Here is a 25,313-nt window from a genome sequence, read left to right as displayed (position 1 = left end):
TTCTCAAAGTTTTGCTAAATCATAAATGTGGAAACAGGAGAAGACAACTCCAATAATGCTTTGAGAGCGTGAGTTTTATGGCCAATGAGCCTAGATCGGAAGCCATTTACTAACTGTGTGACCCTGGACAAATGACAGAGTCTCTCTAAGCCTCACTTTGTTCATGCATAAAATGGGGGTAATAATACCTACTTTGCCAGGCGGCCACGAGGATTAAAGAGCTAGCGCATGGCTCAGAGCCTGGCACACAGCACGTGCTCAGTGAGTGGCAGAAGCTAAGCTGATAGTGATGATAATCATAATAGTAACACTATCATTATCCTCCCCCTCCTCCCCCTCCCCCTCCTCCTCCTCATGGGCACCCACATCCTCATCACTGCCCCCGCACCTAGCCCACTTACTTTGAGGCCACCTCCAACTCCCATTTTACAGACAAGGAAACTGAGGCCAAGAAGTCAATGAGCCACCCCTGGTTGTGTGCCAAAGAGCCGTCAGCACAGAGATGGACACAGACATCCTACCCAGTGGGCCATGTGCCACGGCAGAGGCGGGGGCGGAAGGAGGGGCTCACCTGGCATGGAGTACTTGGAGAAGTCGGGCAAAGTGTGAGAGAAGGAGACGGTGCTGCCCCCGCTGGGGCTGGACATGCCGCTGGCCACAGGCGAGGAGGACACCTTCCCGTTGACAGTGGCATAGTTGGGGAGGCTGCCTGCTCGGTCTCCCACGGACATCCTCCGCTTCTCGGGCAGGGCTGGCGTCGGGCTCCCTTGCCGGAAGGCTGCCGGATCCGGCGACGGGGAGGTGACGGGGCTGCTGAGGCCCGGGTAGTAGGCAGGGGACACAGGGAAGGAGGGCGTAGAGGGAGCCTGGTAACCAGAGGCACTGCTCTGCCGGGACAGCGTGGGTCTCCGGTCCTCGGGGGTGGAATAGCCGCCATAGGCCGCGTGCCGGTCCAAGCTGGGGCTGCCGGGAATCACGGATCCAGGCCCTCCCAGGTGCCGGCCCGGGCTGGGGCTTCCAGGGCTGGCTACTGCATTGCCGTGGAGGCCGGAGGCCAGGTTGCCTTGGTGGGCCCCGGGGTGCCGGCCCAGACTGGGGCTTCCCGGAGTAGTGGCCACACTGCCGTGGAGGCCTGAAACCTGGTGGGCCCCGGGGTGCCGGCCCAGGCTGGGGCTTCCTGGAGTGGTCGCTGTACTGCTCTGGGGGCTGGAGACTGCACTACCATGGTAACCAGTTCCCGCTGGACCCATCACCTGGCGGTGGCTCAAACTGGGGCTACTGGGGGCAGCCATGCTGGGGTTGATGGCCCGGCGGCCGAAGCCAGGACTGGGGGGGGTGTTGGTGCCCACTGTCCTGTGGCGCGCCTGAGGGCTCCCAGGCACCGTGTGGACGCCGGCCACGGTGAACTGAGCCCGCGCCTGGCTTTCTGGGGAGCTGAACTGCTGTAGTGAGTAGTCGGGGCTGCTGTAGCTGCTGCCCACGGTCGGGAGAGGAGAAGAGCTCTGGGAGCTTCTCTGGGCCGAAGGGCTAGGCTGTCCCAGGCTGCCGGAACGGAAGCCGGAACCCAGCAAAGGCTGGGTAGGTGTCCGGGGGCCCTGGTCGCTGCTTTCCCCTGAGGGGAAACTCCCCACTGAAGTGCTGGAAAGAGAGGGGCAGGTTGAGACGTCAAGATGGCATTTCATGAAGGCCAGGCTTGCAGTGAGCACTCAGCCCCCCCCCCCCCCCCCCCACCGCTAGCGGCAACACTAGGAGCCCCACTGGCATGAGCCAGAATGTCACCACTTTTGCACATCACCCTATGGAACCATCAGAAGAAGAGAGAGGCTCAGAGAGGTTAGGCAATAAGCTCACGACCACATAGCTTATAAAAGACCAGGCTTCCAACTCAGTCGCATCTGATTCTGAAGCCCATGTTTTCCCCACTGCCCCTTGTTGACTCCTCAACCAGAAGGCAAAGCAAGGGGTCTCCCTTATGGAAACTGAAGATGGCTGTCCCCATGTCACCTCCAGCACCACAGACACTGAACACCAGGGTGGGGTCAAACCACCTGGCTCCTGTTCCTACCAGGAGTATCCCTGCCTTGACTCACTTTTCCCAGGATGCTGCTAGCATCTTTGAACACTGCCTAGACCCGCTAGACCTGGGCTCTCATTCCCATTTTGTCTTTGCAAAAGGCAAAGACACCATGTCTCAGAGCAGGACAGTTCAGCTTATTGTAAGGTCTGCTTTCCAGCTGTTGGATCTGGCCACTAATGCAGCAAGCTGCCTTGCGTGGTAATGAGGCTCCCGTCATTAGCAGCATTTAAGCAGAAGATGACCAACCTCTTGAATGTTGTGGTGGGAATTTCCTCCACCGGGAGGTTACAGTAGATGAGCACAAAGGTTGCTCCCAATTCTAAGACTCTGGAAAGTTCAGTTCAGAGGGGACTGTACCTGGCAGACAGCCACAATCACAGGCTCTCCTCCAAGGTTAAGGGCAACCTGGATCGTGCTTGTTAAAGTTTCCTCATGTGGGAAGCAAGGGGGCTGGATCAGATAACCCTGATTCCTTCCAGACCCAAACTCCTATCCATTGTTGACATGGCGGGAGAGGCCAAGGTTGACAGGGACCCTGCATCAGCTGCAGCTGCAGGGAGGTGGCAGGTAGGCTCTGCTCCAGGAGCCCCTGGGTGGGGGCTGAGGTAGGGGTTGGGAGGGTGTCCTTACACAAGAATATGGGCCAACCTGGAAATACAGACTGGAGGGAGTCTCAAGGCCAGGCTGAGGCCAGGATAAGCTCAGGTCCCCGGCTGAGGTGAGGTGGGGGGCCAGGCAAGAGCCAAGGGCAAGAGGCAGGTCACGGGCCAGGCCAAGAAAAAGTCTACCTCAGATCCCAGAAGTGGCTAGAGTGGAATGCCATTCCTGGTATGGAATAACATGGCCTCTGAGGAATGGAGGGAGTGTCCGGCTGAGCAGGGTGGGGTCGGGGGGACTGACATGGAGTTCTGGAAGATTAACCCCACAGGAGAAACACTAGCTTCCTGAGCCCTGAAAAGAGCCAACTCTACAGCAGGAGGAATTTGAGTGAGAAACAGTGAAAACTTCCTGATGTCAGGGCTCCCTGGACATGAGCGGTGGGGGGGGTGGGGGTAGGGAGGGGGGCTGGCCAGGTTAGGAAATGTCCTTTCCTTGAAAGGAAGAATGCACCTTCTGGCTCGGAGCAGATTTCCCAAGAAGTGGAGCCGTCTGCCTGTCAAGAGGCTGGGGAGGGGGCAAGGTGGACTGAGGGTGCACGCTTGGCTTGAGGTTCCAGAATTCTTACAAGAGCAGAAGAATGCAACCTCTGCTCACCCAGCCACCCCCATGCTGACCTGGGAGGGGGCGTGCCGTGCGGGACCAACAGAGGGCGGAGGGCCTGCGGCAAACTCAGCCACCGGGTCCTGGCCGGTGACATGGTTGGAGAGTTTCAAGGCCTCCTAGGAGCCCAGGCTAGGGAAGGGGGTGGACGTGCAAAGGGACGCCCAGCAGCTGTCTCCCGTCCCAGGGCAGCCTAGCCTAGTCCGTAACCCCCGTGCCCGGCACCCTACACCCTGCCCGAGCTCACCCCCGGCTCCCTGTCCTGTGTCAGGTCATGCTCTCCCTGTCGCCAAGCCCACACCCACTCCCCCAGCTGAGCAGCGTCTCACTTTACCCCCCACAAGGGGGCTTCCCCTTCAGAGCCCTCCCCTGCCTGATTCCAGGCTTTCCTCTCTGTCTGACCCCCCTCGAATGCCAGGCGCCCTCCACCAACACGGCCCTCCTCACCTGCCGCTGTGTGCCCTCAGCCCCCCGCACCAACACATCCGCACCCCAGTCCTTCGCCCCGGCTGTGCTGTCCTGCTAGAATGCCCTCTCCCTCCCCCTCCCCCTTTCAACACCTGCTCGCCCTCCTGGCCTCACCACAAATACCTCCAGCCCCCAGAAACCCTCTCTGCACCCCTACCCAGAAACGGTAGCCTCCTGCTGGGAGCTCCAGACACGTACATGTCTGCTTTGGGCACGTCCGACTGTCATCCTGTGACAGGCGGGCACCTAAATGCAGGTCCAGGAGAGACATGGGCTCTAGAGCCAGACGCCTTTGGTCTGAATCCTATTTCCGCTACTGTTTAGCCTGCAGGACCTTGAGCAAGCTACTTGACCTCCCTGTGCCTCAGTTTCCCCTTCTGAAAAGTAGTATCCTAAGAGTAGCATTTAGCAAAGCGCCTGGCACACTGGAAGACTCACTAGATAGTGGGTGCTGTCATTAGGTTTTAAAGTTGGGGGAAGGACTGGTTTACCACGGTGCATGGTGGTTTACGTCCGGCACAGTTTTCTGGATGGTGGCATTGAATTCAGCCTGGGAATTATAGTTCACCCATCCTCATGCTCCACGAGATTTGGCACCTGGGATGCTCTCCCAATGCACCCTGGGGGGCTGGTGTCCAAGGTGCAGCCATCTGGACGTGATTTCTACCCGCCCGCACTCCAGGCAGATCTAGGCCTGGACCCTCCTCCCCACTTACCTGTCAGCACTGAGGATGGGGCTGCTGGTGGAGAGGGGGCTCGGGGAGACAAAGGAGCTTCCTAGGGTCCCATTCCTCAGGGGCATCTCGTGGCTATAGGCCTGGGCAGGTGGGGCGCTAAAGCTCTTGGGCTCCGGGTCCTGAGTTCGGGGCCCAGCCACTGCCGTCCTCACCACCGACTCCACGTAGCTCCGGGGCTCTGGAAAGGGCCAGAAGAGACACTGAGGTCCACGACGGTGCAGTGTAGACCCCTCCCAACCTGTCAGGGAACCCAACAGCGTTTCCCCAGCCTGTGGGGACAGCTCCCAAAGGACAGCCAAGCATGCAAAGGGCACTCCTCGGGCTCCGGCCTACCCACACTCCCCCTCTTCCCAGTGTCTTGGAGAAGCTGTAAGAGCCCCCACAGAGCCTTTAACCAGGGCCTCGCTCACAGAAGCTTCCCAGAAACGGACCCCAGCTTTGCTGCTGGACACAGCCATCGTAGACTCTTCCCTCCTAGAGCTAGGACACCTGTCGATGGCTGGCACCCCTTTTAGTGGCTTCTTTCCTTCAAAGACCCTTCTACCCAACCTCCAGGCCCTTCAAGGTCCCCCTGGCACTGCTGGAGTCTGGGCTCTACAGTGAACCCAGAGCTCCAGCCCAGCCTTGCCCACATTCGGGACAGAGCCAGGGTTCACATGGGCTCCACCCACGCCCAGAATCCACAAACAGGCTTGCTGGCCTAGCAACAGGCCCGCGCTGGTGAGTCACGCCCAGCCCCTTCCCTGCCAAGACACACCCACCCACCTTGCCTGACACACTTAGCATTCCTCCCGAGACCGACATGACTATCCCTGTCTGGTGTTTAGCAGAGTCTCAGAATCCGGGGGGGTTGCGGGACAAGTGCCAGCAAGGCCGTTCTACAGGTGAGGGCGCTGAGGCCTGGGGAGAGCGATCAATGTGTCCGGAGGTGCGGCCCGGAGCCAGATCTCCTGACCCCCAGCCGGCGTTTGTCTGACCCTCCTCCCAGCCCTTTGAGGCCAGGCCTGAAACTAACTCCGTGCTACGGAGGGAGAAGAAGCAGGGCACTCGGCCTCTCCAGGGACATGAGCAGGGACGGATGATGTTCCTTCCACCTCCACACCTGGCACCATCCCGTCTCCCCCAAGAGGGACATGATCAGAACACAGGCTCACACACCACCCACAATCGGGGCATCCGCTGAAATCAGCCTGAGAAAGTGAAGAACCAGAGAATCCGTGCTGCCCTGGGCCGGCCAGGCCCCTGGAGCTTTCGAGGGCCAGGACTGTGTGACAGCAGATGGGGGGAGGGCAAGATGTCTTCAGAGGGTCAAGCATGGGGTGTTGTATTCCAGGTACGGAGCACAGGGTGATACAGAACCAGCCACCTTGGTGTCCGAAGCTGGAGTCCATACAGGCAGAGGTAAGCAAGGCCTACTCAAAAGCCCCCCTCCACCAGCCAGGCCACCCAGCCATGTCACAGAAGCCCCAGGCCTCTGTCACTCCAAAGGCATTGGTTCTGGGCCGACCATGCCCGAGGGCCTGCTGGAGCCAGGAGACACTACAGAGACCCTCTGGCCCAGTGCAGGCACGCGCTTCTGTAAAAGGTTCGATAGTAAATCGTTTAGACCATTTAGTAAATGGTCTCTGTGGCAACTACTCAATTCTGCATTTGTAGCACAAAGTCATAGACAATTCGTGAATAAAACAGCATGGCCGTATGGCAATAAAACTTTCTTTACAAAAATAGGCAATGGGCCAGATGTGGGCATAGTTTACTGACCCCTGATCTCACCCGTCTCCTCAGCCCAGAGAAGTGGGGTGATTTGCCCCAGAACACACAGCCAATCAATGGCCATAGGTACTAGCACTGTGGTCTCCTGATTCTCAACGCTGGCTCCCGGTAGCCTAGAGAAGGGCCAGAGCCCCACGGGGACACCAAGAGCTGGCTGTGACCCAGTACTCCAGCATGTCAGCCAGAACTATTAATAATAATAACAATGGCAATTACATGAGCAAAGGAGAAGAATGTAAGTCCCTCAGCCCGTCACAGGGGACCGAGAGACACAGCTGGCCTAGGAAAACAGGCGGTCTGACCTGGAGCTGCCCTCCCGCCCACTGCGCACACACTGGCCAGCTAAAGTCCGGAAGCCCGTCGTTTCATGTGTCTTTAGTCTTGGGGGGTGGGGGGGGATAGCTGTGTCCTGGGGTAACCCATCAGGGCAGAGGAACCATGCAACAAGGAGCCCACAGAAATGGCAATGGAGACGCAAAGCCAGAGTCCACTCTCCCCTCCCATCCCTTGCCATTCTGGGTCACTCTCTGAAAACTCCTCTTGTACCTTTCCAGGCTCCTGGCTTCACCCCGGGTGCCCACAGTCCTCAGCACCCCTTTTCTCTCACTGGAAGACAAGGACGTCCATCCGCTCCCTGGCCACCCTGGGATCCTTGCTGATCTACACTTGCAGCGCCCCCCAACCCCCTTGCCTACAGTGTACCCTCGCCCAGGGTACAACCTCCAAATGGAAACAGTGGGGCTGGGGACTGAGTTCTCTTCTTCATGAAGGAAGGAGAGGAAGAAAGCCATTCCCCCTTACTCCAGCCTCCAGCTCCCTCTTGCTCTCAGCCTCACTGATTTTGCAGTTCCTAGAAACAACATGCAGTTCCCTCCCACCCCAGGGCCTTTGTACATGCTTTTTCTCTACATCAAATGCTTTTCTCACCTCCCAGTTTCACCAGGTTAATGTCACTCACCCTCACATCTTACTTCTTCAACCAACATCAGGTTCTTGGCTATAAGGTCTCGTAAACTGTATCCCTTCCCTTTGGAGTGCCATCTCAATGCGTAACTCCAAGTAACCTAATTCTGGCTCCTGATCACTCATGGAGTATATGCTCCATGAGATTAGGAATCACAGTACTGCGTATCAGTATATTCCCAGAGCCTGGCACAGTGACTGGCATGTAATAGGGACGTGAAATATGGAATCAATGAATCAAAGAATGAGAGAATACATGTAAAGCACTTAGCACAGTGCCTTGAGAGCAGATCCCCCTAAAATCTGCTCTTCCTCTAGCCGAGTAATTCTGCCTCTGATCATTTTTCCTCACAGGCATCTTTCTCTGAATTTCCCACCAAAGTTTCAGCAGGGAGATCAAGCAGAGCTTCGGAGGGTCAGCAAACAATGTGCTTTGGTCTGACCAGGGAGGTGGTACATGAGTCAGGGAAAATGGAACTGGCCGGGAGCCTCGCTCCCCGGCCCTCTCCCGCCCCGTACCCCAGGCCATGACAGAAATTCTGACCCCCATGCTGGAATCCTGGGGCTCAGTGTCTGGAGGCAGGAGGGGGGCTCTGAAATAGCCCCTTGACTAGGAGACAGGAGACCTGTAAGTCCGGTCTGGGCCCTGCTGCCTCCTAACTGGGGCCTTGGACTGAAGCCCCAGACCCTCACTCACAACACAGGCCTCCGTCCCACATCTGTGGAAACGATGGGTCCAGCAGAGGTGATCCCCAAGAATCATCCCCTCCAAACTCTGTGGCTCCCGGACACACGAAGGAGGGTCGGAGGACTCGGGGCCTTGAAGGCCGAGAGTCATTCGTGCGGTAAAATGGGCAGTTCAGTTCTGCTGAGACTCACTTCTCTGAAGTGTCACCCCAAAGTGGGAAACACAACACCCAGCACCTATCAGCCTGTGGGATAATCCCCCCTCAGAGCCTCCCACTGGAGAGGGTTTGTGGGTGCTCCTGGGCCCCAGCATTTCTGGACTCCTGTCCCATCCCCACTGCCCTGTCAGGAGCTAGGAGCCAGCAGCCGGCCTGGGGGAAAGCCCTTCCCCACCCCCGACTCCCATAGGAGGCTGGGGAGAAGGGCAGCCAAGAGCACGCTGTGGCTCCCCCTGCTTGGGGCCTGTTGCTGGCAGCCACCTCGTTCTGCAACCCCCAGGCAGCCTGGGGCTGCTGCCCAAACTCTGGCTGGTGTCCAGTGCGCAGATTCAGAGGGGCACAGCCCATGCCCACTTTGGGGGTGGGAAATCAAGGCGGTGAGTGCAAAGGAACGAGGCAGGTGGGATTCGGAAAAGCAGATAGAGCCTTTAAAGAAAACAGGCCACATGGAACCAGGGCCCGAGGAGGAAGTCAGAACATCTAACGTGTCAGAGCTGGAAGGGACCTCAGTGCCCACCTCATTCAAGCCCCCCTGGTGGAGATGGGGACCCTGATGCCCAGAGTCACACATAGACGGCCTCGGCCAGCACCCCCTTCATTGAAAACCTGATGCTCTTGAATCATCACTTGAATCCTGTTCCTAATAAGTTAAAGGCCTCCAACCAGATTGTGTCCCACCTCTGCTTATGTCCCCTCCTATGTCCTCTGCTCTGCTTCGTGTACAACACAGAATTCATCTAAACTGAGGGTTAAGCTGGGACACAGACATGCTAACCCCTTGAAACTGTCAAAGTTATGTGCACGGTGTCCCGATGCATTTGTGTGGGAGGAGATCAATAGCTGTCATGAAATCCCCAGAGGCATCCAAGATTCCAGAAAGCAGACTCCCTACCTACCATCTGTGGTAGCAAGGGCTTCAAGGGGGCAACTCTCGGCTCTAAGTCTGCTGAGAAACCTGCTCTGAGCTATGCACGTGGGGCACGCCCCAGGAAGTGGGATAACGTGTGTCCCTTCGCCCTCTGAGGGGGCTGGCCGCACCGCAGGCAAGCTAGCAGAAGTGTCGCTGGGGGAGGAAGGGGCGGGGGTGGAGGGGGGGTGGATCATCGCGAGGGGGCACCACACTGGCACCCGGAGCTGGCTACGCCTGAACCTGTGCCCAGCTCCCTGGTCAGAACTCGGGGCAGCATCCAGGGGGACAGCTCATCACCAGGGGGTGGGGACCAGAAAGCTATGTACCTGGTCATCTGAGACCCATCAGAAAAGAGAACTGCCCCCGAGCCAGCCCAACCAAGCCCCTCGTGAACAGCCACTGCCAGACTCAGAGAGAGTGAAGCGGCCACCAGCAAAGCCACACTTACCTTTGGGAAGCTCTGTCACCACCTTCCCCTCATCCTCCTCTGAGGGAAGATGAGAGGAGAGGTAGCAGGAAGGAGAGGCAGGAAAGAGAGGCAGATGATGAGGAGGTGAGGAAGAGCAGAAAGGAGAGAGAGAGAGACCGATTAACAGGGATTATTTCCTGAAAGAGAATTCACTGAGAAAGAGGTGGTAGGAAAGCAGAGGTGAGGCCAGGGCGGAAGAGCCCAGAGTGAGGGGTAAGATCCACCCTGACAGGACCCTGAGGGCTCAGGGTGCACAGTTCAAGGACAGCCTCGCTCCCAGGGACAAAGCCGGCCCCTCTCACGGCCCCTGCCCCCTCGGCTTACATCTCGAGCAGAAGTGTGCTGGCCGGTGAGAGGCAGCCCCAGCCCCTCTGCTCCCTGGTGACTCAGTGTCCCTGGCCATGCAGACACCTCCAAGTGGGAGGCTGTGCTGGCCGTGTGGGTCACACATGCGTGTCACTGCCCTCCTACCTGGCTGGATCAGTCTTCTGGTGACTAAGGAGAAAAAGCAAAGTTGGCCCCAAGAGCCCCAGCCCAGCCCTAAAGCCAGAGTCTAGGGAACAACCTTCTGGGCTCTGCCTGTGCAGAATGGCCACTCAGGGACCAGGGCCCTCCACTCTCCCCTTCCCCACAGGGAAGAAAGGAGCTGGGGCACGTGATAAGGAAGTAGGAGGTGTGAACTGGGAGTGTGTGTACATCTGTGTGTGTGTGTGTGTGTGTGTGTGTGTGTGTACGTGTTTCCAAGTACACAGTGCCTGAACACTGGGGGATGGCAGAGCCAGGCTTCTGGCAGAGAAGGAAACTGAGGCCAAGCCTCCAAATCCCCCTGTCAGAGGACCCCGGGAGTGGCACTGACCCCATGAAGACTATAAAGGGACCTACCCGCCTCCACCCCTGCACAGAGAACCCCCACTCAGACCTGACAGTGTGGGCACAAAGCCAGGTTGCCATCTTGTTTCCAGAAGGGTCCTGAGAACCCATCACCTCGGGGCATTTTCTGATTAGATCCTGAGGCCCCGCCCAGGACCACAGGGGTCCTCAGATGCTGACTCACTCCTTTGGCCTCACCCCCCCCACCTTCCATGCCCAGTCACTCACCACCGGTAGGGTGCAACAGTATGTCCGCTGGGTTGTGGGGTTTCAGGCCAAGAGCCGACAGGGGTGTCTTGGCCAGACCTGGAGGGGAGCGCACTGTGCCAGAAAGAAGAAAGGAGACACGGCGAGTGAGCCTCGGGGCGAGAGAGGTGTGGGGAGAGGAAAAGGGGCAGGAGTGCAGACACCCATAAGTGAGGGCATGTCGGTGAGGGGTGGGCGACAGGAGGGGGTGCAGAAGAACCAGCCCCAGTCCCAGAAGTTGCTGCCACTGCCCTTTCCTGTCTCTGTGTTCCTCCACAGCTCCAAGGGTAGACAAAGTCAAGACATGGAGCTGCCCCTCAGCCTGGCCCTCAACCTCAAGAAAGTAATTTCTTGACCTCAGTTGCATCGCCGTGATCCCCTTGAATCGCCACGGCTCACGACATACACACAGGCTTCTCTGGCTTTCTCTGACTTCCTCCATACTATACTCTCCCTTCCCTCATCCTCTTGTTCCCCGCCGATGCACAGTCTTTCTATACCACGCATTTCAATGGACTTAGAGAACTAAAGGAAATGGGATATCAAGATGGCACATCCTGTAAAGGACAGAGGGAGGAAAGGGACCCCGGGAAGAGCCGTGCCCACCCTGAGACCCCAGGGCAGCCCTCAGCCAACCACGTCACTTGCAAACCCCAGGAAGAGAGAATTTCTCAGTGTGAGGCTCTCTGTACCCCCAAATCCCAGCGTCCGGGAAGAGGGAGAAGCCCCATCGCCACCATCCTTGGCCAAGAGCACTGACTCCCTGTGCAAACCCCAGGGCCCTTCGCAGCTGCCCATCTGGGTTAGAAGTGTCATGGAACACACAAGGTCAGAGAGGGCTGTCAGCCGTTTTCCCATCAGCCAAGGACGTGGCCAGCGTCCGAGCTGAACTGCAGGGCGGTGGTTATGCCCAGCCACGAGATCTCTCCTCGGTGGCAGTAGCTGCCTCTCCTAACACACCTCTGAGAAGAAGCAAAGAAGCAACTCTGTGTCTCCTAGCCCAGCCACGGGGAGCGTGCAGAGGCCACGGGCCCTGAGGACACGCAGCCTCGGCCAGGACCCAAGCCTGCCTGCCATACGCCGTTGGCCTCAACAGACCAGCGGCCACCCTCCGATGCCTAGCACCCCCACAGCAGCTCTGGGACCCCCCCACACACAATCCTTTTCCCAAAAGGCAGAGAGACCTACAGGAAACAAAAGCTACACGCTCTCAATGCAAGCGACATACATAAGTTGCTGGTGCACAGGTGGCTGTGTACATGGGTGCACACAGGAACAGTGGGAACTCACAGGGGTCCAGGTGGGGGGCAGAGTCTATCCTCGCACCATCCTTAGGTGCCGATTGGACAAATACAGCACAGGAGACAAATGTGTACAAACGTACACATCTGGGTAGTGAGGCAGATCCAGGTTTGCAGGTCTCTCTCCTTACGTGCACACACACTCACACACACACACACACACACACACACACACACACACTTTTGGTTTCCACCACCCTCCAGCCCCCCCCCTTACTGAAAATGGTGTCTTGCAAGAGATATTTATGAAGCACTTATTAATGTTTGTCAAACGAATGAATTTGAACGTGATTAGTTATGGAGGATTGAGCCCAGCTTCAGAGACCACTGCCCATGGAATGGGCACGAAGCATCTCCAGCCCACAGGTGTGCATGTGAGGGCCCAGCTGGCGTAGCAGAGGCACAGGTGGCCCAGTGACCCAAGGTGAAGAGGACAAGAGGCAGGGGGAGGTTTCTCCTGGCTCCACCTCAAGCATCTCCAGCTGCCTCGTCACTCATGCCCCAGTCCCCAGGCATCTGGCTCTTCTGCTGAGGCAGACGAGTGGGTGGCCCTGAAGCCAGGCAAGGCTTTTGCTTCCCGACAGAGAAATTCCTCGCATTTCTCCGCCTCTGTCCTCTCTCCCAACCCTGTGCACCGATGAAACCTCGGACTTACTCTCCCCGCTGGGACACCAGGGCTGGCGAGGGCAGGGCGAGAAGAATGGGAACAGGCACACGGGACAAAACCTAACTCGAGCTCAGCCCAGATGGCTTCCATCCCAAACAGAGTGATGACCAAGATCCTGGCTGATTGGACCAACCGCGAATTGGAGCAGGGGTGAAGGCGGAGGGCTGAGACCAGGGAGAGCGATTCCACGGAGTCACAAAAGGCCACAGAGCTGCCTCTTGAGCAGACCGCCCTGGGCCCGCACTGTCCACGAGGGGAGCCCTGAGGCACACACGTGGCTTTAGAGCACCTGCGCGGTGTGGCCAATCTGAATCGAGATGTGCTGCGCGTGTAACACACACGCCCGATTTCAAACACTTACTGTGAAATAAGAAGGCAACACATCTCTTTGTATGACAGGTCTTTGGGGTTAAATAAAACCTGTTACTGAAAGGGATTTCATTGGCCTCTTTTTACATTTTTTAAAAAAGATTGTAACAGACCCCATTAATATTTTTATCTTGAGGGGCGCCTGGGTGGCTCGGTCAGTTAAGCGTCCGACTTCGGCTCAGGTCATGATCTCACGGTCCGTGAGTTCGAGCCCCGCGTCGGGCTCTGTGCTGACAGTTCAGAGCCTGGAGCCTGTTTCAGATTCTGTGTCTCCCTCTCTCTGACCCTCCCCTGTTCATGCTCTGTCTCTCTCTGTCTCAAAAATAAATAAACGTTAAAAAAAATTTAAAAAAAAATATTTTTATCTTGATCTACCTATTGAAACGATAATATTTTAGATATTTGGGGTTAAATAGAAAAATATTAAAATGTACTTCTCCGGTTTCCTATTATGTCTTTCAAGGCGGCTGCTAGAAAATGTCTCATCACAAACGTGACTCGTGTCCTGTTTTCCTTGGACGTGAGCTGCTGCTCACGACTTGGGCCTCCTGCGTGTCCCAGATGACAGCCAACACCAGTTGTGCTGGCACCGTGGCGGGGGACTGGTGCCACGTTCCTCCCCTCCTCAGGACAGCCAGCCACCAGGAGAACATGTCAGCAGTTCTGTTATCACCCTCCTCCCCTCCCCGGTCTCTCCCTCCTCTGCTGCCCCGGGCCTGCCACAGACCCCCCTGAGTCCTTCTCAGTATTGTCCCATCACTGCTGTCCCACAGCTGCCCTCTTCCAGCTCCTCCTGCCTCTTCTACTCCACCCCTGCACTCAGACGGGTCTTCTGTTTGGTTGGAAATGCCCGTGTCCTTGGGGGATTTTGCCTCTCCAATGAGTGCATCAGGAGGTACAAACTAAATGCTCCTGCCTGGAGACCAAGGATGGATGAGATGGGGACTCTGCCAAGCTGAGTGTTCTGGGCCTTTCTTTCCTTGATGGAAACTAAGTAGGTTGCCTGAAACAGAACAGGTGCCTGGATGTAGACAGAAATGGGCGTCAGGAGCAAGTAGGTCAAAGGGTATCTCAGGGACACATCGGCAAGTCACAGTCGCTTTAGGAATTGGGGGAGGTGGGGGGGGATGTTGCACGCAGGATGCAAAAACTCTCAACAGTTAGGAAAAATCTAGACGGTGGGAGGCCGGGGACCCCACAGAAGGTCAGCAGGATCCCAAGCCTGTGGCTGCTGCATCCGTACATGTCTGCGTATGGACAACGGAAGGAAGAGACGTGGGGCAGGATGGTGAAGTGAAATGAGTGGCAGATCCTGGCTATGCCCAGCATTGCCAGCACCTCCCCCCACACCGGGGTGCTTACTCAGGCCAGGGCTGAGAGAGGGGCTTGAGGGGACCCAGGGAAGACAGATTCAGTGAGGAGCTCTTACCCCCGCCGGGTGGTGGGCTGGTCGGGGAGGCTCCCTCCATCTCCTCAAAGGCCTCCTTGTAGCTGTGCAGATGGGGCTGCAAGAGAAGAACAGGGCGGGTAGAGGGGATGCCCACTGGCGGCCATACCCTGCAATCAGGGGCTTCCCAAGTAACCGGCCCACTAGTCCCCTCGCCAGCCCGACCACCCACCCCTCCTCAGGCAAGCACAAAGGTCAAAGGGAGATGGCCACCAATTTCTTCATCACTGCTCTTTGCAAAACCGTGGAAATCGGCTCTTTGCAAAACCGTGGGCCAGCATGGGTGGAAATGAGGGGCACCTGCCTTGGAAATACTCCACAATGGGGCCAAAGACAAGGGGCTGGGATGGGGGACTCGGGTCCAGAAGGCAGTCAGGAGAGAAAAGATGTCCAAGAGCCATTTATATCCAGAGTAACTCACTAGCCTGGATTGTATCCGACATGGGCCACTCGTATCAGGATCTTCCAAGATGCACGTCTACAATGCATATTCCTCAGCCCTGTCCCAGCCTTAATACACTGGAATCTACTGCCTCCAACTACTGAAATGGCTCAGAAGTGCAAACATTTTGACATAGAAATTAGATATCCCAAGAAAACTCTATACCTAGAAAGAATTCAACAACACTCTTGTCAGTCTCTATGATCGGGTTCGGAGTGTAGAGACTGGGGTCATCTGTGTCATACCCAGGATCCTTACCACCCTACTGAGGGGCGCCCTTTAGGAGTCAAAGGGGGAACTTCAACCTCAGTGTTGATGTAAGAAGTGGGAGCATAGAAGTTATTTAGGGAGGGAAATGCCAGCTTCCACATGCCAGAGAAGAGACATAGGGTGAGAACTGAGTTTACTGACAGGAGAGTGTCACTCAGGTGACTATCGGGCCCCTGGATAGTTCAGGTGGGCTCCACTACCCTCTCTGGCCACAGGACACAGCCCAAGGACTCACCTCTTTGGGCCGCCCTCCAGGATTGAGGGCGATGGTGAGAGCCAGCTCGGGGGAGACGCACTGGACAGGGGAACGGACCCCAGGGCTACGGGGAGACGCAGGTTCTGGAGACTGGTTCTCATACTGTCCATCGCTGGCTGCCCGCCTCCGGAGAGGGGCTGGGGGTTCTGCAGGCTGCTTCTCCCGAGCCTGCACCCCTGGGAAGAATGCAGGGCATAGAAGGCAATGAGCATATTAGGCGAGAAAGGATCGATGAGGCCCAATCCCCCCAGAGAAGGCGGTGCACCTTAGCCAGGGGCCACACTGGAGCTGGGCCTGTCTCCCCTGAGTACTCCCCACCAGCTCCCTCCGCCCGCACCCCAGGCTTTCTCTGCAGGGCGGGGGAGCTGCTAAGGTTGGGCTGGCCTTCACCGGGAATCGCTACCCTGCACAGGGCTGGGGCCCAAAGCACAAGGGCTGATACAAGAAACAGATGTCAACTCTTTGCAAACCCTGGAGGCAGAGGGCCAGGGCTTCCAGGGAAATGAGGGAAGGTGGAAGGAGGAGAGACAGTCTCCAAGGTGACCGCGTCAACCGACAAGCAACATCAGGCCCGTGGGGAAGAAATTTGGAAAGAGCCAATAATGCATCATCTTGCAAATGGTGCTCCCGAGGAGAAACAAAGAAATGACTCAAGTCTTATCGTGAAGTCCCCAGCCCCAGCTGGCCCCTAGAATATCGCCGGTCTTCTCTGGGGTTCCCCACCCTTCCTCCCATGCATCTCTGAAACCTCTCGCCAACTTCCCTTCTGCCGGCCCCTCATCTACTCACCCCTTTCCTCGCCCCAAAGATGGTGAGCTTCCCACCCTCCCCCTCCCAGCAGAACAGCAGGCAGAGGGGCTGAAGTCATGAGCTCCATCTGCTTTTCTGTATCCCCTCCGTTCCACAGGCCCGGGCACGTTGGGAGCCTCGCCCTCCTTCCTTCCCACTCCGTCTTCCCACAGCTGGGCTGAGGCACGGAACCCATTGCCTCATGGAGCTGGCTCCAGAATCCTCGAAAACTTACTCCCCAGGTCCCGGAGGCCAAGACCCAGCCTGAGGACAGGCTTCTTGTCTTCATTATCTTGTGTGAGAGAACTTTCAGCTCTGCCTTCACCGCTTCCCGGGAGGGCAGGTGAAGTGAGAGGAAATGCCGGGATATTCCAAAGGCCACGTAGGACGCTGGCCGCACCAACCTCATGCCAGCACATCTGGGAACGCTGTCCCACCGCACACCACTCACGCACACGCACACGCACACACGCATGCGTGCCCAGCCCACTGCTGGCCACTAGAAATGTGCCAGCGCAGCCAAGCAGAAATCACCCTCCTGCAGAGCGAATCGTCTACCATCCACAGTGGGGTCGGCGTGCCCCCAGGTGCCCCACCCCCAGCTCCGGCCTGGCTCAGCCACTAAGGCTGCCATGAGAAGCACTTGCCGGGAAGCCTTCCTACTTGTCATGAGCAGCAAGATGCCGAGGCCAAACTAGGGCCAGACACACACTCTCTCTCTCACACACACACACAGTCACTCATGTCCCATTACTGGGGGCCCATCCAGAGAGCAGCAGGACTGGCATAATTTACAAAGGCACAGCGGTACCCAGATGGGGTGGGGTCCGCTTTGGGCTCCTCATTGCCCAGAGGCAGCCTCCCTATTATCTCCACCAAGACAAAAGAGCCCCTTGATGGGGACAGTGATCCAGACTCCCAAACGGCTCTCCTTAAAGCAAAAAAGCCCTCACCTTAAAATGCCCTTATTTTCAGAATAGAAGCATAGGGGTCACATAGCCCTAACTAGGGTCTGAGCATCAGCCCGGGTCAAAGGTGCAGGCAGGCCCTGAAAGGGCTGAGCAGCGCCAGGGGACCCCGCAGCAAACCCCAGGCTCCCAGCCCTCAGAGAAGCAGCAGCATCGAGTGCCACTTCACAACTGAGGGTGCGCCTGCCTTCACCCCGCTTCTCCCACCTCCGCTGAGCCCCTTCCTCCCCAGGCCTCCTGGGCAGCCTCATCTAGAGCTGCTGCTCATTTCATTCCTGGCAAAAACATTAGAAATAAACAGACATAGCCATTGATTTTCTAATAATAATTGTGACAAAGGAGGCCCATTTGGGAAAGGCTCTAGGGGTTTGGAACGAAGTTCAGCCCCAAGGTTAAAAGAAATGCATTAGGGCCGGTTTTCAGTTCCGGCTCACCCAGCCCGGCAGCCTCTTTCTGGCAGGTCCCTGTGTCTTTGCAAGGGGTGGCCTGTTTGGGGATCTGATGTCTGCCCTTGAAAAGTGTGTCTGTTTTAATCCGAGGCCCTGAATCTCCCAGAGGGACAGAGAAAAATCTTCCCGGTTTGCTCAGAGCATCCTCCATGTCTAGGTGCCCCAGATGGTGGCCACAAATGGTGGCCACCTCGCAGAGGCGAGGCCAGACTACTGGAGGGGCTTCCCAAATGTGGAGACATGAGGCCCCGGCACAAGGCAGTCAGACATCTGAGAACGATCACACCTCCTCAAGTCCTAAGGCAGGGGGATGGACAGGATGACCTCCAAAGAGCCAGGAGTCTGCAGAAAGGGGAAGACCCCACATTCCACTCCCATGGGGACAGCCCCTCCCCCCGCAGTGCGCCCCATGGCACCAGTGGCCGGCCAGGGCTCTCGCATTCTTTGAACACAGTATCTCACTGTTGTCCCCCTTGGCAGGCTCAGATATGCCCCGGAGTGCTGGAGAGCGTGTCCCCTCTCTCTTGTCCTTCTCTATGGGAGGGGAGACAGGGCATGGCCAGGGGGAGGGAAGAGAGTCCTACTGTTCCTCAGCCAAGCTGGGACAGCTGGACACAAGCTAACAGCCAGTGTCAGAGAGAGAACACCCCTCCCTTGTGTCCCGCAGACTGACCCATCATAAAAATAGGCTTGCTCCCCACTCCCCTCCTTCCCCCCACCACCCTCAACCCCAAGACTTTCTCAGTCTCTTGAGCCTGTTCCCAGTCTGTCAGGGCCTCTGTCTCCCTACACACACACAGGCACGCACACATACTCACTCTCTCTCTCTCTCTCTCTCTCTCTCTCTCTCACACACACACACACACACACACACACACACACACACACACACTGCAAGTCTGGGCGCGGTAGCCCTAACACACATCAACACACCCGCTCTGGCCGAGCACAGCCACCCACCACCCGAGTCCCACGGACAAATGCCCTGGTGTCAGGCTTCATCACATGTCTCCCCTGCAGCCCCCGGACTGGCCACTTCCACCCCCACAGACCCAGCTCTTCTTTCCAGCCTTCCGATTTCCAAAAGACTGGATTCCTCAGCTCCAGGTGACGGGGCTGGGTGTCCGACGGCATGCCTGGGGCTCCGAAAGCCAGGGTATCCGGGAGGCCACCTGCTGGGCCAGGGCACCAGAAAGCCACACGGCAATCACACTAGCAGCCCCAGGGCAAGCCATGCCAGCTCCCCTCGGGACAGGCCCCCCCACCCCACAACTGCCCCCATCCCCCAGGCCCAACTGAACACTCCCCACCACTGGGCCGAGGAAGGGTGAAGGGAGGGGAGAGGAGGCGGACAGGGGGCATTCTGCTAGAGCCATCTCCCCGTTATCCACGGACTGGGAAGAGGAGGGGCTGTGCAAGCACCAGATACCGCCATTGGGAGTCAACAATCCCCACTGTCCCCTAAGCCTTTTCCCGGAACTGCAGCCTTCTTAACCTGGGCCTTCGGGCTTTGAGGCTCAGGGCACTGATAACAAGATTCCCTCCATAGAGCTAAAAGACTATGGGCCTTTACGTCCGAGAGGCCAGGGGCAGACGTTAGTGGGCATCATCGAGCAGACACAGACCCTTGATAAAGGGTCCACCATACTGGAGGCCATGAAGCCACCAACGTAAAATACACATGGCAGGGCTATGATCTCTCCATTTTTCTCATTAGGCAATTGAGCCCTGAGTAATTAAGAGATCTGCCCAGGGTCACAGAGATGGGTCACAGGCAGAGCCAGGACCACACCCAGGGCTTCTGACGTTTGGCCACGGGTCCTAGGATCCGAGATTCAGGATGAGGTCAGAGGGTGTGCTGTATCCCCAGAGAATAGTGTGCTCTAGAGTGGACAGAGCACAGATGTTCGCTCTTTGTCGTGAGCCTGGTGGCCCACGCAAAGCACAGCCTAGCTCCTACCGAGGCCCTGGCCCAGCAGCCTGAGTGGTCTGGCCAGGGTAGCCAGAGAGCTGGGCTGTCCTCACCCTTACTGAGCACACTCACGCGGTGGCCTGCGTGTCCACCGGGAGCCTGTAAGTTCATCTAGTCACCCCAGACCCTGTTCCCAGCAGATAAGGCCAAGGCAAAAGGCATCAGGCCTGTGTCCATGCAGAAGTGGGAGCACTCGCTCATGCAGAAAGGAGGGGGAGAGAGTGTGGAGAGAGGGAGGAGAGAGAAGTGGGTGGGGGGGGGCAGTAAGGGGCTGGCAAAGAGAATGGGAAGAGATGAAAAGAACAGAACAGAAGAGGGAAGGAAGAAAGGTAAAGGGGAATGGAAAAATGAGGACAGAGGACTAGACTGGGCAAAAGTTTGGAAGAAGCGGCCCATGGAGCAGAGAGGAAGAGAAGCTGAGAGCCATAGTGAGGGCGGCAGACTTATCAGGGGGAAGGGGCAGAGGTGGACCAACCAGAGAGGGAGGAAGATCGGAGCCGGTGGAGAGGAGGCAGCTGGAAGCTCGTGTGCCCGATGCTCTGCAGCTTGGCGTTGTATGCTGCCCACCCCCACCCCGGGGAGCCGGCAGGGAGGGGGTGAGCGGGAGGGGATGACACCAGGCAAGGAAGGCACCACACCCATAGCACAGGGGGCAGGTGGACACGGGACACACGGAGAACGCAAGGGACAAGGCATTAAACAAGACGAAACAAAACAAAAACAAAGAGAAAATCAAGATTAGTTGGTGTTCTGAATCTAGGATCTGACCACACGCTGGAGGGAGGTGGGAGGGTGTCAGGCAAGAAGAGAGGGTCTTGCTTCTCCAATGGCCAGGCGGACCTCCCGCTGTCGGCAGGGACGCCACAGCTCTTTCTTTTCTAACCCCAGCATGGGGCGAGCAGGTGCCAGTCAGAGACCAGGAGACTACAGTCCTGTCGCCCCACACCTCACCCGCCCTCACCATCGGCCTGGCCCCATCCCAGGACCTGTCTCCTCTCATGGTCACCTGCCTCTTCCTGGCCTCAGCTGTGATCCTACCAGCCTGGCCCAAGGGCCACACTCCCTAGCCTCCTAGCATCCCTCTGCCCTTCACCTTTCCCTCACACGTACCTTAGGTAACCTTCTTCCCCGGAGCCCCTTACATTTGTACTGCCGCCCAAAGCTGCTGGGCACCACCAAAAAGTCGTTAAAATGAGCCCACCTGAATGCACTAGAAAGACCTACTATGCCATCCTTTAATCCACCGTCACTGACCTCCTGACACCTCAGGGGCCGCACAGGGAACCAGGGTCCTTCACCAACCCTCTGCTTCACAAGCTGCTCCACACGGGTTTCTTGGCCACTTCGTCTTCATGCCTCCCACCGTCAAATGTGGGAGGCTCTGGGACTCAGTCCTAGGACCTCTTCTGTATCCGTGCTCACCGCTAGGTGCCATATGCAACGCCACACTTCACGTGACATCACATACTGGCATCATAACACCCGCATTTTTAAACTCCAACCTCTCCCCTTGGTGGTTTCGAGGGCATCCCAAATCGATCACGGCCAAACTCACACTTAGGACGTTCCCCCCAAGCCTGCTCTTCCCACACCTTATCCATCTCAGGAAAGAGCAACTCCACCCTTTAGTTGCTCAGACCCAAAACCCTAGAGCGGCCCTTGACTTGTTCACATCCCACCTCTAGCCTTGATGGCTCCACCTCCAAAAGTGTCTACAACCTGAGCACCTCTCACCATCTCCACAGCCACCTCCCTGATCAATAGCGGCAGCCTCCTCACCGGTCTCCTTCCTTCCATCCTGGCCACACCGATCCTTCTAGAGCAAGTCGGATGATGTCACTGCTCTGCACACAGCACACAGAGTACCAAAGTTCTCACGATCACGTACAAGGCCCACTGCAAGCCGGCCCCCACTCCCATCACCTCTCTGACTTCATGCCCCACTAGGCTCCTCACATCAGGCACACCCCCACCTCAGGGCCTTTGCACCTGCTGTCCCATCTGCGCATTCCCTGGTGGCCCGGTGAAGCCTCCTCTGATCCTACGTAAAGTGCAACCACCCATCTACCCTCTACCCCTCACTGACGCTTGACTGCTTTAACTTATCTCTATGGCACTTATCAGCAATCTGACATATTATATATGTGTTTGCTTATTTGTTTTTTGTCCATCTCCGCCATGAAGGCAAGGATTTTTACCTGTTTTGTTTACCTCCGTTTTCCCAGAGCCTAGACTAACACAGACTAGGGATTCGTGCTGAATGAATGACTGAATGGGCCTCGATGCCATCTCCTATTTCCATGATGAAATGTAAATGTTGGGTTCTCAATTTGAGGTCCCAAAGCTTGATACAGATATTTCCCTATATCTGTATTCATCCGTTATTCTTGCTTCACAAAGAGGTATCTCACTTCCTGCTTGAGCCTAAATCATCCACCTGGGCTCCTGGGCCTATATCCCCTCTTACCTCCTTAGAGACCTTATTCTAGCAACTTCTTTCTTTCTCTTACATTCTTTTTCTTATTTCTTTTCCCTCCATATTCAACCTCTGTTTCTCCTCTAAAAACATTCTCATGCCTCTTAAATTTACAAAAAGAAAAAAAGGAAAAAACAGGCTCTCGATATCTTGCTACCCTCTTTAGCTACTGTCGTCTTCCCTTTTATCACACAGCCACTTGAAAGAACAGTTGACATCCTGTCTGTACTCTCCCTGCACTCGCTCCTCACTCCTGCAGTCTGCTTTCTGTCACTCTCTATATGCCTTTGAAAATCCCTGGGGCCACCTAATTGGCAAGCCCAGTGAACTTCTCCCAATCCTCTTCCTCATGATCCCTCTGCAGTGACACTGCGAACCCCCCACCCCTCCCCGTGGAAACCCTCTACCGTCTTCACTTCTGCGGTGACCCACTGTCCCTGTCTTCTCTCACTGTCCTGAACATTCCGTCTCAGTCCCCTTCCTCTCTCTTCTCCTCATGGCCATCTCGTCCTACTTTTCTCTCCATGCCCCCTGACACAGAGATCTCATCCATGCCCAAAGGTGTGACCTACATCTTTGCGAGGATGACTCCAAAATCAGTAGTTTTTCCACTCTTTCAAGCTCCAGTTCCAAATGTTTAGCTGTTTTCCATACATCTCTCCTACCTGCAGGCTCACCGTCACCTCCAGACTCAACATAGGGAACACTGGCATCTCTGTCTCACACAAAATCCACTTGTCCTCCTAACTCTGGGCTGGTTAGTGGAACTAGCATTCTGCCCCTATTCGTGGAGCCTCAGAATAATCGTCGACGTCTTCCTCTCCTTCACCCACTACATCCAATCAACTTGTAAATGCATTGGTTTTACTCCCACGGCGTCCTTGACACTTTTCTTTTTCAACTCCACGGTCAGCATGTTAATGCAATCCCCCAACCCAGTCTACCTAATAAGCAACTACACCTCCTTAATTCAAACAAAGTCTCCTCTTTTGCACCCTTCCTGCCCAGATTCACCAGCTACATCTTCCTAAATTACAGCTTTGATCATGGCTTTCTCCCGACTAAACACAGTCATGGGTTCCTACATTGCCACCAGGTAAGATTCAAGCTCCTTGGTCTGGTATTTTAAGACCAACCAGAGGCAGGCCCCAGGCTACCTTTCTTGACCTCTCACACTACCTAAATTGCTCTCAACCTCCTATATCCATCAAACACTTCTGCCTTCGTGTCTTCACTAAAAACCCTCTCTCTCCTATGACCCCACCCACTTTCAAACTCCTACTCATCTTCCAAGGCTCTATCTAAAACCCACACGCAACTCACTCCTCAATCTCTCCAGCTGATACTGATCTTTCCTTTTTCTTCATTCCCACAGAACTTTCCCCATGTCTCACTTATTAGGAATGACTTCATTTTAAAGTTCCAGTCCTTTTTCCCCTTACTAAACTCCAGACTCCTTTAGGGATAAGATTCACACCTGATTTCCAGCATGCACTGAAATCTCTACCTCTAGAGACATCTGAGATCAGTCCAGTCACATAATCAGGATCATACGGTAACATGAACTCGACAACTCTGGCTTCTATCTCTTTTTCCTGCCTTCTTGCACTGGCTAGGGTATCCAATACAATGTTAAATGATAGCAGTGATACTAGGCATGTTTATTTTGTTCCTAGTGTAACAGGAATGCTTCTAACCTTTCACACGAAAGTGTGATGTATGCTACAGGCTTCTGGTGCCTACCCTTTATCAGGTTAAGAAAACTACCCCCATGTTCTCTGAGATCCAAGCTTAAATAAGATAGGAGGACCTGTCCGATCAAAGTGGAATGAGCCAGGGATATAGTATTAAGGTACAGAGGAGGTATTGAGCCTAGGGAAGAAAAGGCAGACCTGTGGGAGAAAAGCCAGGAGAAACCAGATCAGGTTCGTGGCCATGAAGAGGCTCTCCCTCGGGTCTAAGCTTCCTGAGTTACTCACGCTGAAGCTTACGTTCCAGCTTCTGGCAGAAGAATGTACAAGAAGCAGCAAGAAGCGGTCCTGGTCTATTCCCTGACTCCCATACTGTTGCACGCGATGATCCTGACAGTGCATCTGTACCTACACAAGCACGTCACACACTCTGCAGGGCAAACAGGACCCGCTGACATAGGAAATACTTCCATGGCAGGGCATGAACCAAAGAGGTCCCTTCATGGCCCTGGGGACCAAACGTATCTGTCCTCTCTATGCATCTCATCCCTTCTCTGACTGAGGTAGAGAAGAGGAAATTAGGGCTGGAGACAGAGATGCTGTACCAACGACATCTCTCCCTTCCTGTGACTCCTTGGCAGCCAAAGCCTGAGCAGCTAAGGATATGGATGGTGACAGTCAAAACCTCAGAAGCCGGCAGGAGAGAAAAGGGCTGAGGGGAGACGCACTATAAGATGAACACACTTCTGGAGCCATTCAGGTATGGCTTCCTTTAGGGCAAGCTCCAGGAGAACTACACAGAAGGGTTTTCTGGTGGGGGGGTAGGGAATTCACTCTGTTTCCCCAGAGAATCTGCCCCCCAGATCCTATCATTAGGCTAGAGCGTTACCATTCATCGGGCCACCTCAACTCTGTAAAATATTAAGAGGGCCACATCCCTCTCCCTTGACCAAAATCTGTGACAAGGAAGCCAGGGCCCAGATGTGGGACAAAGCAAAAGACGGCAGCCCCCTGTGGACCACTCCATAAAGCATTTCACGTCTAGAGCTATAGAGCTACTCATCCCGTGTTTGACTCCCCACTAAAAGCAATGATGTTCTCGTGGGCCAGCTCTCTAGGCGAGGTGAGACCCTGATTACCAACTTCCATGGTGTAAATACTTTCATGACGGCCAATTTGAAGTTGCTGACAGTGGAACTTGGGACTGTGCTCTCCTCTGAAGTACAGCAGGGCATCTATGCCCCCACACCCCAATCCTGAACCCAACCCAATAGCCAGCTGGCCTGCCCTCAGCTACTTCCCCAAGCCCACTGTCCATCCCCAGGGAGGGTGTGTCCCTCTCTCCTACAGCTGGCACGGTGACTCAGCTTCCCCTAAATTTAGGGAAAAGGGTGGAGGGCAGAGTCAGCCGCCCAGGCTCCTCTTCTTCTCCCTGAACTCCCACCACCCTGTCAGCTGAGGGGCTTGGCACAAGATCCCCTAGCCCCAGTCTCTAGTCCATCCCCGCCCAGCCTTACCTCCACAATGAAAAACACCCC

At 55.9% G+C, this 25,313-nt stretch overlaps 1 protein-coding gene across 6 annotated transcripts in view; it reads right to left on the bottom strand.

The window, feature by feature from the left end:
* The window catches only part of TNS1 (tensin 1), a 225,563-nt gene that overhangs the window by 15,967 nt on the left and 184,283 nt on the right, over positions 1-25,313 (bottom strand). For all 6 annotated transcript variants that reach the window (XM_049614914.1, XM_049614915.1, XM_049614916.1 and 3 more), the window contains 5 exons: positions 15,410-15,606; positions 14,445-14,520; positions 10,661-10,753; positions 4,522-4,720; positions 572-1,638 (listed from right to left, as the gene is read on the bottom strand). In XM_049614914.1, coding sequence (XP_049470871.1) covers positions 572-1,638; positions 4,522-4,720; positions 10,661-10,753; positions 14,445-14,520; positions 15,410-15,606 — 1,632 coding nt within the window. The remainder of the gene's footprint in view (positions 1-571; positions 1,639-4,521; positions 4,721-10,660; positions 10,754-14,444; positions 14,521-15,409; positions 15,607-25,313) is intronic.

The sequence above is a fragment of the Panthera uncia genome (assembly GCF_023721935.1).
Source record: "Panthera uncia isolate 11264 chromosome C1 unlocalized genomic scaffold, Puncia_PCG_1.0 HiC_scaffold_3, whole genome shotgun sequence".
Lineage (NCBI taxonomy): Eukaryota > Metazoa > Chordata > Mammalia > Carnivora > Felidae > Panthera > Panthera uncia.
The sequence above is the reverse complement of the archived record's forward strand: the minus strand, read 5'-3'. Positions and strand labels throughout refer to the sequence as shown.